General features: G+C 33.0%; 1 protein-coding gene across 1 annotated transcript in view; it reads right to left on the bottom strand.

The window, feature by feature from the left end:
* The window catches only part of LOC117115733 (macrophage mannose receptor 1-like), a 40,241-nt gene that overhangs the window by 20,638 nt on the left and 5,712 nt on the right, over positions 1-13,891 (bottom strand). The window contains exons 8-29 of the mRNA XM_033259656.1: positions 13,662-13,791; positions 13,229-13,311; positions 12,988-13,107; positions 12,514-12,585; positions 12,212-12,244; positions 11,453-11,611; positions 11,070-11,158; positions 10,559-10,706; positions 9,974-10,015; positions 9,419-9,592; positions 9,025-9,141; positions 8,324-8,449; positions 7,254-7,499; positions 6,550-6,771; positions 5,889-6,049; positions 5,578-5,685; positions 4,199-4,314; positions 3,531-3,679; positions 2,429-2,640; positions 1,893-2,029; positions 1,272-1,336; positions 287-493 (exon numbers count right to left, since the gene is read on the bottom strand). Coding sequence (XP_033115547.1) covers positions 287-493; positions 1,272-1,336; positions 1,893-2,029; positions 2,429-2,640; positions 3,531-3,679; positions 4,199-4,314; positions 5,578-5,685; positions 5,889-6,049; positions 6,550-6,771; positions 7,254-7,499; positions 8,324-8,449; positions 9,025-9,141; positions 9,419-9,592; positions 9,974-10,015; positions 10,559-10,706; positions 11,070-11,158; positions 11,453-11,611; positions 12,212-12,244; positions 12,514-12,585; positions 12,988-13,107; positions 13,229-13,311; positions 13,662-13,791 — 2,916 coding nt within the window. The remainder of the gene's footprint in view (positions 1-286; positions 494-1,271; positions 1,337-1,892; positions 2,030-2,428; positions 2,641-3,530; positions 3,680-4,198; positions 4,315-5,577; positions 5,686-5,888; positions 6,050-6,549; positions 6,772-7,253; positions 7,500-8,323; positions 8,450-9,024; positions 9,142-9,418; positions 9,593-9,973; positions 10,016-10,558; positions 10,707-11,069; positions 11,159-11,452; positions 11,612-12,211; positions 12,245-12,513; positions 12,586-12,987; positions 13,108-13,228; positions 13,312-13,661; positions 13,792-13,891) is intronic.

Raw genomic sequence — 13,891 nt, 5'->3', positions numbered from 1 at the left:
ATAAAACTACTATTATTAATTATTATTATTAATATTATTAATTATTATTATTATTGTTATTAATAATAAAAACAATAATAATAATAAATTATAACAATAATAATAATAATAATAATAATAATAATAATTATTATTATTATTATTATTATTATCGTCATTATTATTATTATTATTATTACAAAAGGCATTGGGCCTAAATCCCGATTGGGAATATACAATTTTTTTTTTTATAAATACAGTACATATTTTTATATATTCTTTGTAATATTATTTTTATAGCATGTACCTGCACCAGGATCTCGTGTTGGTGTTACAGGCGTCACACCTTTATCGATTTTACAAACCCAGTTGCGGGGAGTTGAGCAATCGATGTCGTTCCAGCCTCGTTGTCCGTCATAAAACATCTCAACGCATTCTTCAGATCCACTGTCATTTGGCTCACCATCTCCCCAATTTGTATAGTCAACAGGTGTATTATCACTCCATTCAAAACCTTTGAATCAAAACAAATAAAACACTTTCAGTAGGTCACAGATTAACAAACATTTATTATCGTCATTCCTATTTAAAATTGTTACATTTTTTCTTTTTCTCAAATAAGATAGTATAATACATACTTCAAGTATTGAAATGCATGTCATCGTGTCGGGATTCAATATTTCGAGATTAATTATGTCATCATCAGGAATTCCTGATAATTAATGTCAAAATATTGAATCCCATCATGATGGCATGTATTTTTTCTTTTTGTTAGGTTAATTTATTATATTTTTCACAGATATCTTAGTTAAGCCTGGCAATCAAATTTGAAAGCAGTCTGTCCTTTAAATCCTCATTTTATCCCTTCGTTATTTTGCTCTGGAATAGTCTACCACAATCAGTGGTAGACTTGAAAACTATTTTCAAATTTAACAAAATTGAATTGAATATTTTTAAAAGTGAAACCCTTTGCTGTCTTGTTTGCATTTTATGTTACTTTTTTTTTAATGATTGTCTTTTGATTAAGTTTAGTTAAGGGGAGACTAATCATTAGCCACTAGACATGATGACTATGCGGCTATCTGGCCTCCCAAGAATTTTCATAAATAAAAAAATAAAATAAATAAAAAAAAGTTTTCAATGATTTACAGATAATTTGCCAGAAATTTATGGGTTATGTGCAAAGACTATCAGAATGGTACTACTTAACAATCTGTAATGGCAAAGAAAATTAAGATTAGAAATAAAAAGAAAATAGAAATTTGAGAAGTAAGTTGCATGCAGTACTGTACCTCCCTCAATGACTTGATCGTTGAGCCCAATCCAGTACCCTAGCCAGTATGCATTTTCTTGATCTCTAATTCCCAATAATAAAAAAAAAAATCATTAATAATCATTTAACATTATCAGATTACTGAAAATAAACAATAATAATCATTTTGTCATTATTGCATCACGTTTTTGTGAACAATTTGTTGGCACCAATCGTCAGAGGTCAAGGTGCCGGCAGCCTACATGTTTATATATTTGAAATTGAACACAAAATCACTCCCTGAGCATCTGTTATAAATGAAGTTTACAGAATACTGTATCATTCTACCCTATACTTGTTTGTTTTTTTTTGTGTGTTCAAGATACAAGAAATTTTATTTGTCCTCATAGAACAACATACAAAGAAATTTTGGTGGACCAAAATGTGAGGTGTTCGAACAAAACCCAGACAAAATTGCATGAATATTAAATATTAATTATTACATTAATTACACCTTTTTCAGGTAAGTCAACTTCAATGATTGTACATCGTGTTTTTCCATTTTACTTTCCTTGGAGCACACATGCAAATCCAATCTTCAATCATAAATGTATATGGGCTCACAAAAAAAAAAAATTAAGTTAAATGATGATTTACTTACATAGGAGTGAATCTACTTAGTATGTATGCCTCCTCCGCTGCACTGTGGAAACTAGCAAGATCGCCTCCCATACTTAAGCAAGCTTGTCTGGCATCCAACCATGTAAGACGATCTCTAGATGATTGTACCTCATTCGGCTAAATAAAATTTTAAACATAATTGAAGAGCTGAATAAATATTATATATTTCTCTCCTTTATAACTTATATGAATTAAATACTAACCCATTACTAAATAGATTTTATTTGGTCAAAATATTAGGAAAATCAAAGAAAGTTCATTGCAATTTGCTCTTGAAATCATTTCACATTTCAGTGTTGTTTCTTAATTGTGTTTAATGGACTTTGTTAATGTAATATTGTTTACTGTATTCACGTTTACATCTTTAGAGTCCCCTTTAGCTGTAAAGGAAAGTGAATAAATAAAAAATACATAAAAAAGGAAACAAACACAAAACAATTACAGGTAAACAATAAAAAAAATCAACAATAAACAAACAAATAAAAAAACAAAAAAATAAATAAATAGGAATCTCACCATGTAGCAGGAACTTCCATAGCCAATCCATCCTGTAGCACAAGAACGATCATTTGGCTGCGTTACAATTGGTGGATTTGTAAAAGGTGGGCGAGTGTAACCAAGTCGACTCTTTTCGCAAATAAAGGGCAGGCCAAGTGCACAACTTGCGTCAATCCAGAAGCCGGCAGAGTCTCCAGACGTGATGGAAACACAGAGTCCGGCACTGTCATCTAAATTAACAAAAAAATGTGTGAAAACAGTGATTTTCATCATATACTTTACCACAGTTATGATAAGCTTCTAATGAACAATTCTTCAATATAATGGCCTGTCCAGATTATCAAATTTTCTTGTACAAAATACTGTTGTATGCCCATATATAGTCCTGATGTGCCTATATATGGTCATGATGTGATGTCATCATGCTCATATATAGTCCTGATGTGCCTATATATGGTCATGATGTTTGATGTCATCATGCCCATATATAGTCCTGATGTGCCTATATATGGTCATGATGTTTGATGTCATCATGCCCATATATAGTCCTGATGTGCCTATATATGGTCATGTAGAAGCATGTGGTGCAGCATGTAAGACATTGGACTTTCAAGTGGACAGTTGGAGACAAACGCTCATCACACTGCTTGTCTACTTGGGCATTTGCCTCTCTTCACCCAGAATAAATGTGTACCTGGTAGGTGGTGAATGATTCGGGAAAATTAGTGCTAATTATACACACATAACTAGGAATACTTCCCCAGGGAGCAGAGGGGGTTGCACGTTGTGTATGATTGATTTTGTATCCAATGACCAGGGAAAAAGTGCTGCGAGATTCCAGTATAGAGCGCTATAAAAATACTGAAATTAATATACCAATAATGAATGTTTACGAGTGCAATTGGGTAGAATATTTCATGAAGTGAAAGACTGGATGATCTATTCAACAAGGCGTAGTCGAGTTGAATACAACATTCAATCTTTCACGGAATGAAATATTCTACCACATTGTATGAATTAGAAACATTCATTATTTGTTTTATACTTTTTTAGTGTCTCTCAATGTGAATTAGCATGAATGCCATTTGCAAATACTTTACTGGTTTGCACACTGACTAACCTGGTTGTCCTTGAGCCCAGTTTGTGTAGGTGACTGATGTACCATCTGACCATTTGTATGTTCCTGGGGTTGCACTGTCACTCAAACCAATCCAGAAATTCATTCCATTTGATAAACTCAACTGGCTAGCAATAAATGCTTGTTCATACCTACAGATCAAAATGATAGTTTTTTAAATTGCTAAAAAGAGTGAAAACATCTTTTTCCTGTTGAGCCAGAGCAGTATGAACTTTTCCCACCTCAGGCTCAATTTTGCATGTTAGTTTCATCTGGGTCCAATTGACATTTACTTCATTCTTACATTTCAAATAATTTATATTTTAACCTTGTTGTTTATGTTTGTGATATTTTTATGTGTTCTGGGGAAACCACTTGATAGTTGATTTAGTTTGCTTATTGGTTTTCCTCTCTACTGTTGTTGCTTCTCATTGCGTCTGTCTGTTCTTGTCTTTTGTATTTTTGACAGAAATAATGAAATGAAATTAACAGTATTTGTGGCAACCAGTCCCCAAACGAGGACTTAAATTGAAGTGAAAATAAATAATCCCTATGTCGCCAACAAGAACAATAAGGGAGGAGATTCCCCCCATCCCTGAGCTTTGTAATACATGACCCTGTTCTGCCTCAGATACCTAAGAAAATATAAAGTAAATAGTGCCCTCTCTTACTGATCATGAATGGACATTAAATATCCACCAAATGCTTTGCAATTATTTTCAGCATCACTCCAAGATTTAGCATCTGTCACCATCTTAATGCACTTGTAACTATGACCCATCCAGCCCTGTGGTAAAATATAAAATGAGAATCAAAACAAAAGCACTCAACAGATGTGAATTAAATCAGGCATTAATGGGTAAAAAGTGGACAAAACTTCTGCTAATTCACATTGTCGGAAAACAAAGTACATAGTGACAATCTTGTGTATTGTTTTTGACTTGTATTTGAGATTTGTTGCATTATTATTATTATCATTATTACACGCACATGAAAATCATCCTTATTCTTACCATCTCTATTCTTGTCATCATCATCATCTACAGTACATTCAGTTTTCCTTGCCATTATCATGATTACCCCCGTCATACCATTATTAGTTACAATCAGCATCATCATCACAATCACCATGACAACAATTATCATCACTACCACCACAAACAGTGTTGTACTGTAGTAATGATTCATCAGTTACTCACCTTCTTTTATATTCTAGAGATGAACATTTTATATTAATATTAAATTCTGACACAATTATTGAAGTAACCAAGGAGTGTAATAAAGGAAATACAAGTCTCCCTCCAGTAAAAGACTACTTCTGGGAATGGGGTTCCCATGGTCTTTAGCAGCTATGGTCTCCAATTAAAATAATAAAGATAAGACATTTGTTAATTTGGGACCACAGAAAATTTGTCTTTAATTGCAGGCCGTAGCAAAAGGGAGGGGGGAATTTTATGGTTCGGGCAAGCCCCTTTTTTAGCAAAGCCCCCCCCCCCACTTTTTTTTACCACATTTATAGAGGGTGACCCTTCTAGCGTATACTAGAAGGTCGGCTGATATTCAGGGGCCTTTTTGAAATAATGTGATGCTTTATCAGCGAATTATGAGGCTTAGGGAGTGGAGTAGTTTTAGTTGTAAGAAAAAGTCCTGCTATCACAGGAATTGAACCCAGGACCCTGGGATTAGAAGTCCAGCATCTTAATCACTAAGATATGCAAGTCCACTCCAAATTTGGAGTGGAGTGTGGAGTGAACCCCCATCTTAAAAACCAAATGAGTCCGCAAACCCAACTAATGCACTGCACACCCAACCAGACTCAGATGAAATGTTTGGCTACAGACCTTTTCCAAACATAACTGCTTTTATAGCATTAGACCCATAGAACACAAAATTTCTCTGACTAAGTGTTTCGTTGACCCCAATGGGACTTCGCCCCTGGATCCCACGCCCAGAGAACCCCTGCTTGGTAGAACCTGGCTACGGGCCTGAATTGGAGGTGGTCTTTAATTAGAAGGAGACCTGATGATGAAATCTTTAGTTGTTTACTTACAGCTTCGCATCCTGCATCGGTAGGTACTGCCGTGTTACCAACATCCATCTTTTTCATCTTGCAGATACTGGTGAAAGCTCCTGAACAAACATTGTCATTCCAGGTACCCTAGAAATAATATGCAATCTTCAATCATCAATCAATCAATTATCACTCTAAGTATCTACGTGGTTTACTACAAGCATCAAAATATATTATTACTTATTATTACCATGCAAACATTCAAACAATGTTTCTAAGTATCTAATAACTTAATTCAGTTCAATTTTTATTGTCTAATAATACACTAAATTCAGTATCAAACAACTTACGTCCCAGTATCGCAACTCAATACAATCCTCCCCTGTATTCCAATCATCAGGCTGGTTTTGTCCCCAGTACGTATAATCGACCTCTGACCCATCAGCCCATGCAAAGGTTCCTTCATTGGTGTTATCACTCATGCCAATCCAAGTGGAGTGACCATACATAACTGCAAATAAAATAATAATTACTAATTAGTACTTAATAGAATTTAATACATTTAAATTTATCCAATAGCACATTCAGTAATCACAATCTTTTTTTTTAAATCATGCTTTTTTAACACTGTTTATTTGATAAATAATTAAATTTTCTTTTGTTTTCGTTTGTGGCGCCCTGGGTCAGACTGTTCCACTTTATTTCAAAGGGGTGTTCCGTTTTGGGAACAATGGCAGTTAGTCGGTTTATCCAGGTAAGTATTCACGAAATAGACTTCTATAGTAATATAATTTGCTTTGGCTGTTTCTGACCTTTGAATTGTAATCTTCTGTTCAATTTTATTTTATGGCCAAATAAATAAATTAAATGCTTGATAATTAACCCTTGATGACTGCAAGAAATATAAATCATACTTGGAAATTATTCCCTAATCTTTTATCAATCATTCTACCAGACATGCTCTATGTTTAATAATCCATGATACAATTGTGTTATCGCTAATCTTCTTACCATTTTGAACAATATTCATCAAGAAATCATTCTCTCCTTTATTGTGAACAGACGCCAGATTAGCACCGCGATAACGCTGACTGCATTTGTCTTGAGATATTTGCCAATTGGCTACCGTATTATCAGCAAAGTAGCAGTAGTTACCGTACTCAGACCAGCCATCAGGACAGCCATAGTTTCGTGGTAGGGTAGTGGGCGGGGCATCGGTTGGTACATTCATATCTAGAAGTAATTAAAGAACTTAAAAACAGTAATGGCAGGAGTGGATCCAGCAGGCGCACGTCGAACATGTCCCCCCGCCGCCATTTTGCCACTAAATTTGAAAATTTTAATGCATATCAATGTTGTAAACTTATTGAAATAAGTGCTACTAACTTCTATTCTGAAAATGTTGTGTGCCCCCCCCCCCACTCACCCACATTTGAAAAAGTCCTGATCGACCTGTGAATGGTTACTAGATAGTATAGTGGGCATGGCATTGATTGGTACATTTATATTTATGGCATGCTAAAAACTTTATTTGTCCAAAAGGAAATTTGTTGCATTAACAAAAATCATAAAAATTAGAAGAAAATACTTGCACATTAAAACATAAATACAGTTATTCTACATTCTACAACTTTTTGAGCAACTGCCAATTTTTTGGACTAATTACCCTAATTAAATATATTAAATTTAAAAAAAATAAATATGTAGTTTATTACCTCTTTCATAATGATCATATATGTCTCCTGTGTAGGCCGTTGTAAGGCCTCCAGCAGATTCTTTGTCGTATGAACTTAGCTGGCATGTTTTCTGGTTGCGATTGTAATCAAAACTCTTGCATAGGAAATCTGTTGTCGATATGCACCTTTTAGCGCAGTCGTTTGGATACATGTTGGTCAGGACTACATTGTCAAAGCCATCAATATAAGAATAATGGTAGGAGTCAAAATACTTGTTGATGTAATCTGTAAAATAATCAGATTTATGTTCCATTCTAAGTCAACAGGAAAAGTAGAAGCAAAAGCAATTAGAGAACAACTCTCACAGACCACTAGAAATAATAACAACAATGATAATATTTTTTGTGTACGAAAAATGATTATACTACTGTACTTGTTATTATAGGGTTAATGGATAACTATCATATATACCACATACAAAAATTCCAGTCACTTGATTGGCTAAAAAGTGGGTAATAACTTCAACCATCACTCCTATGACATAGATTTGAATAAGAGTTCATAAATTCCTGGAAAAAAAAGTACTATCAAGTTTAATTTACAGTAATTTTTGCCCCGTTGCAATGTTATCTCTAGGCCCACTTATAACATTGCTATGAATTTTTGATACGCACGGACGGTAAGGGGACACAACCTCTACAATGGTGAGAGAGATTGCCCTTTGCCCGCCTAGACCTAGGTATTAAGCCTAGGTGAGTATTCTTTTTTATTACTTTTTTTTAGGGTTCGTAGAATCTATGTATGAGGTATATAAAACAAATATTGACTGCTCTAGATTTGGGGAATAGTGGAATCTATAGCCCCTCGGTGATGTGGAGACCGTAGGCTATGTAGAAGGCTATGGTATCCACATCACCTTGGGGACAATAGATTTCACCATTTGTATACTATCCCCTTGCATTTTCACCGTTAACAGTAACCACTTAGCTCACAAACATGACTTATGTATCCAATTCAATAATAATTATTTTTAACTTCTCTTTAAAAATATAGCCTAGATATATTTTTAGATTTTGGGACAGATAAGCTTAGGCAATAACGTGGCTTACGATCCTTCTCGCAGATGTACCCGATGAAATTCTTTTCACATTTGTGATCATTCCAAACACCTTGATTCACGATCAATTCCCCACAGTTCTCTCCACCTGCAAACCGCCCATCATTGTTGGGTTCACCTGACAAAAAAAATGCAGCAATGTATATAATGTATGTATACCAACAAGTAACATGAATATACATTTTAACATTGGCAAGAAATTTAATAGAATGTGCATCTTGGAAATAGTAAACTAATTTATTTCAAACTAGGCCTATAATATAAAAAATACAGAGTATGTTTTTAAGATATTTATAGTTAAAGACCTGTTAAAGTTATAATCATTTGATTCTACCAATAAACAGAAAATAAGTTTTATAGGTCGTTCAGGAGTTAAAATGAGTTATTTGATTTTAATCTAGCCTTCTTGAATATGACCATGGGGTATAATCAAAAGATCAGAATTTATGTTCAAATAAGTTTAAATTCTGATAAAATAGATAGGTTTCATGCTAGTTTGTTTTTTATTTTAGGTTTAAAATTATAAGATTGACATAGACCTAATTTGGTGAGAGTGGAATAATAAATAACTAAACAATAAATAGGCCTATTGTGAAGTATACTCTAATACATATATGATTTGTTCTCCACGCTCGTAGTAACAGTTACTAGCTTTCTTATTTTTGAAATTGAATAAATTCAAAAGGTACATACCACTCTTCCAGTTGAAATATACAAAAGGCATACCGTCACTCCACTCCCAGCCCCCTTCAAGATTTAGATCATTGGCACCTATCCACATGGTTGGCTCAGTAATCCCTCTCAGAAGAGCTAATAAAAAAAGAGTTAACAAGAAAATACAAGATAAATTTCTATCACTCACATCAAGAAAAACCTTTTCTGATACGGAATAAAGAAGACACTACTATACAAAACCAAACATTGGTCCTATAAACAGTTATGTTGAAGATATTATTATTTAGTACAAAGCATATCCTGGCATTAATATTAAACAAAATGCTTCACTGGTCATTGTTATCAGGTAAAACTCTATAGAACAAAATATAATGTTCAGAATGAAAGGTAGGAGATATCTCCACTGACTTACATATAAGGAAATTTTCTTCTTCATATGATGTAATACTGACAAGGTCAGCGCCCTCTATGAGGCATTGCTCTCTTGCGCCGGCCCAGTCTTTGTAGTCTGATGGTCGTAGAATATAACATTTGCCCGATGAACTATCGTAGACCCAGTCGATACCGCAACGAGTGTCAAATGCACCTTTCAAAAAATGTAATACATGGGATTCAATACCATCAATGCCAATGAGAATTTTTTATTTCAGTTCTATATGCTTTGGTAAATACTGGCCTGTGAAATGGTATCAAATTTGTTCTTGTTTTAGCATCATGAAAGTATTTTGTGAGATCCCTGAAAAAAAAGAATTGCTTTGCCAAAGAAAAAGCCAGACCTAGTTCTTTTTGAGTTGGTTGGGCTTGGGCATTATTATTATATTATTATACTGTAATTTATTATCAACATAATAACTGTCATCATTATCACAATTATAGTTGCCATCATTATCACCATCAACATTACCATCATCCTATATTTTGTATACTGTAAACCATTATTCTAATTACTAGCAAATTGAGAGCTTACCAGTTGGAAGTGGAGTCTGTGTGTTTACAGTGCCATCATCAACTGTAACCAAGGAAAATATAAAACATTTAACAACGATTATAAACAAGTATACAATAGCAATTAACATATAACAAAGTATTTGATACACTTATGAAATTTATTCATTCATTGCTAACTGAACAAAATTTAAACTAAAGTTACAAAAATCAGTATTGGTGTTGGTAGTTTATGAGTGTGATACTGGATTAACTTTCTATCACCATTTTCTTTTAATGAAACAAGGCACTGTTTATCAAAGTTAATAACCATTTTCAATTTTAACTTTGCTGCCAGGGCCCCAAAGGGAAATCAGTCTTTCCGACTGATTGTGTCATCCTGGTTAAATATTATAATAAATAAACAAATAAACAAACAAATAAATAAATAAAAGTAAATAACAAAAAATAAATAAATGCGTGTGTGGCTCCTCTTTTTTTTTTTTATTGTTTTTATATTATATTTTTACAATGCTATTAGATGATGATTATCAAGTTAATTAGTCAAGATATTTTATGTTTGAATATACATGAAGATTCTTTAGTAACAAGACAGAACTAAACACACTTTTTGGTTTTTTGCAGACCCAGCTCTCTTCCCTGTCACAAGTCAGATCATTCCACATTCCAACCTTGTAGTAGTTGATCTCAAGATGAACACAATCCTCGTTGCCGACATTGTTAGGCTCACCAGGTGCCCAGTTAGTGAAAGACACCTTAAAAAAAAACCCAATTATTTTTGCTGTGTAGAACCAAAATACCCAGGACTAAAGGTGGAATGATGTGATAATATCAAATAATGAACTGCACTGTTACAAACATTTAGGGATACCTCAGCATTTGAATTAGATATCTATTTAGTCGTTTACTGATGGGGTAACATGTTCAAAAAACACATAATTCAGAAAACAATTCAATTTGTAACTAATCATGACTAAGGGCCGAATTGCAATATTAAATTACAATAATGAGAACATTAAAATTATCACTAGTTTTTTAAAAACTTAATTTGGTATTTGTTATTACTTGTTTTCACAAAAAAAATATATGCAGAGGTAAGTAAATAGACAACAACTTACTGCTGATGAATCAGTCCACTCGAAGGTGCCTTCACCATTACTATCGTGTAGGCCAATCCACATGTTATCCTTAGCAACATCTGCTCGCACTGGTAAGAAAAAAATGGCATAATTGGAACTCAATGAATACATTGTAGAACTGTTTAATTGATTATAAACCAAGTGCAATTTGATGTAAACTTACTGCGAGCTTTAGTCGATGTTATCAACATGAATTTGTGCCGTGTCAAAATACTATGTTACTGAATACAAGTGAACATAGGTTACGGTAGCAGAGAGTTAATAATGAGTTTGGATTTCCTGAGTAGAAATATATTATCAAATGATAAATTCTCAAAATCTTCTGTCTATCCCTGAGGATAATTCCAAATAATTCCAATTACCTGATAAGAATGACTGTTCATCAGATGATAAGATGCTGGTCAGGGATGCCTGCATGCTTTCACATGTTGTTTTGGCAGCAGTCCAAGTCTTCGGGTTTGTCCCAAAATAATAACAACTATCACCAAACAAAGCCCAGTTAGGAGAACAACTTCCAATAGCTGAAGTATAAAACAGATGACAAAAATAAGAAAAATATTAATTTCAAAGTAATTACAAAGGTATCAGTTCTATGACATCTAAATGATAGAGATTTGTTTATTTACCCAATTTTTATAGCGCCCTTTTCATGAGTACTCATGTTCAAATGCGCTTTACATTAAGGATACAAATAGAATAAAAAAATATAAATTTAGAATAATATTACAATTATTATCGATTATATACAAGTTAATTTAAATAATTAGATTGCAAAATTAATAATGAAAATATTATAAAAACCTTAAACTACATTTAAACTACAATAAATTACCAGTCAAAATATAAACAATTGAGAATATCTCAAATTCATAGATTAATTACAATAATATTCATAAAATGATACAGTAAAAAATAACTTAGAAAAAAATATGGGTCCAGTATATACAGATTTATTAACCGACAAGATTGTATGAAAAAAGTTATAAAAATCTTAAATTTGCACATATCTCAAATCTAGGCATAGATTTCAATATTTCGGAAGTAATATATTGATACATTATTAATAAATATATATTAATTATTGATAAAATTATTATTATTATAGAGATCAATTAACTTACTTTTAGAAGGAGGTATAGACTGTACTGGTGCTCCTGGAAATGACAATTTTTGAAATTATTCTTAAATAGATTAAAGGTCAATAAATGTTTATCTTAATCACCCCACCTCCCACCCATCACACACTTACAAAAACATTGATCCCTTTGTACCTTTGTACAATTAACCAACATTTAATGAATTAGTTGCATATACAACAGTTATTTTGTTGATTGGCTTTAAATTACATAGTGTACCAAAAGTTTAATGATTATGTTATTGCCATGCAAAGCTTCACATAATATTTGGCTTTAAATAAACAAACCTGCTTTGATCTTGCAAATGAATGCTTGAAGTACATAGCAATTCTTAGTATCCCAAGCTGCATCAGTATTATCTATCATTAAAAACAATAATATAAACAACTTTATTCATATTTAGAAATTCAAATAAATCAGTTTAATAAATAAAATTTTAATTTTCTTGTACTACACAGTATGAGCATCCTTTCATTTACAATCACAACAACAACTTCCAGAGTGCTCACGATTCAGCTTGTTGGTTTTTATTTTGTATAAATTAATAAATTTGTTATCATATTGTTTTTCTTTTTATTAATAATTCAGGCATATAATACAAATAATATTGCGTCCCACAGATGAGGAGAGAACAAATAGCTAAAGCTAATAGCGAAGGTCTTTCTAAAATCATATATCATCAAATCATACAATTAACAATCAATTATAATTTTAAATAATTATTACAATAGACAATGGGAAACACAAAAGAGTGAACATACCTGTGTAAATACTTCCACAATCTGTCTGACCTTTGACATTGTTAGGCTCCCCCGGGTTCCAATGGGTGACGGTAATTGCACTGCCCTCAGACCACACAAAATTTCCATCGCTTGCCACATCTGATCACACAGGAACATAAATTTTTTTTTAAACAATGAAAAATCCAAACATTCAATAAAATATTTCAATGATTATTATTTGTATTACTATAATAATAAACTATTATTTTTATAAACACACCTGACATTCCAAACCAGATGTCTGTAATCCCAGCCTTCTGTAGTTCTGGAAACTGACTGGCAATATATTCATTCTCACGATCACTAAAGCATTATTGGAAACAAAAATTAAAATTAAAGTGCATACGTAATCTTTTCTACTGACTATACGTGAAAATCAGGGGTGGCTATAAGGTGAAAATAAATGGTTTGAAAGAAATTGGATTAACAAGCTTCAGCCGAACAGAAAATGTTTGTGTCATCCTAAGTCAAAATATCGGTACTGTAGCCAGGTCTGAAATATGACTTTATTACCCAGCTATGTTTTACCACATTTGCGTACTCAACTCTTCCCATGTTATTACCCACAAATATGCTAATAGGCATGCTAAAAAGATGCAGCATAGCCTACCAGATACACTGAAAACTTGAAGGTAGAATGGTCCAAAACTTACGACAATATCGAGGTAATATATCCACCCTCGGCTTCACAGTAGTGTTTGGCATCAGTCCAAGTTTTCTTTGTGTTTGCGTTGATCTGGTAACAATTTCCATCAAAAAGCCTCCAGCCAGAAGCACACGTACCTGGCAAAGTTAAAAGTAGGAGGTAAGGGTAGGAGAATAACCCTTAACTTGCAGCGTCATTGAGCTGAATTGCGTATGGGCGTGCTCTGCTGTATTCATA

The sequence above is a fragment of the Anneissia japonica genome, unplaced genomic scaffold, assembly GCF_011630105.1.
Source record: "Anneissia japonica isolate Jap-2015-1 unplaced genomic scaffold, ASM1163010v1 scaffold3262_len730253_cov190, whole genome shotgun sequence".
NCBI lineage: Eukaryota > Metazoa > Echinodermata > Crinoidea > Comatulida > Comatulidae > Anneissia > Anneissia japonica.
The sequence above is the reverse complement of the archived record's forward strand: the minus strand, read 5'-3'. Positions and strand labels throughout refer to the sequence as shown.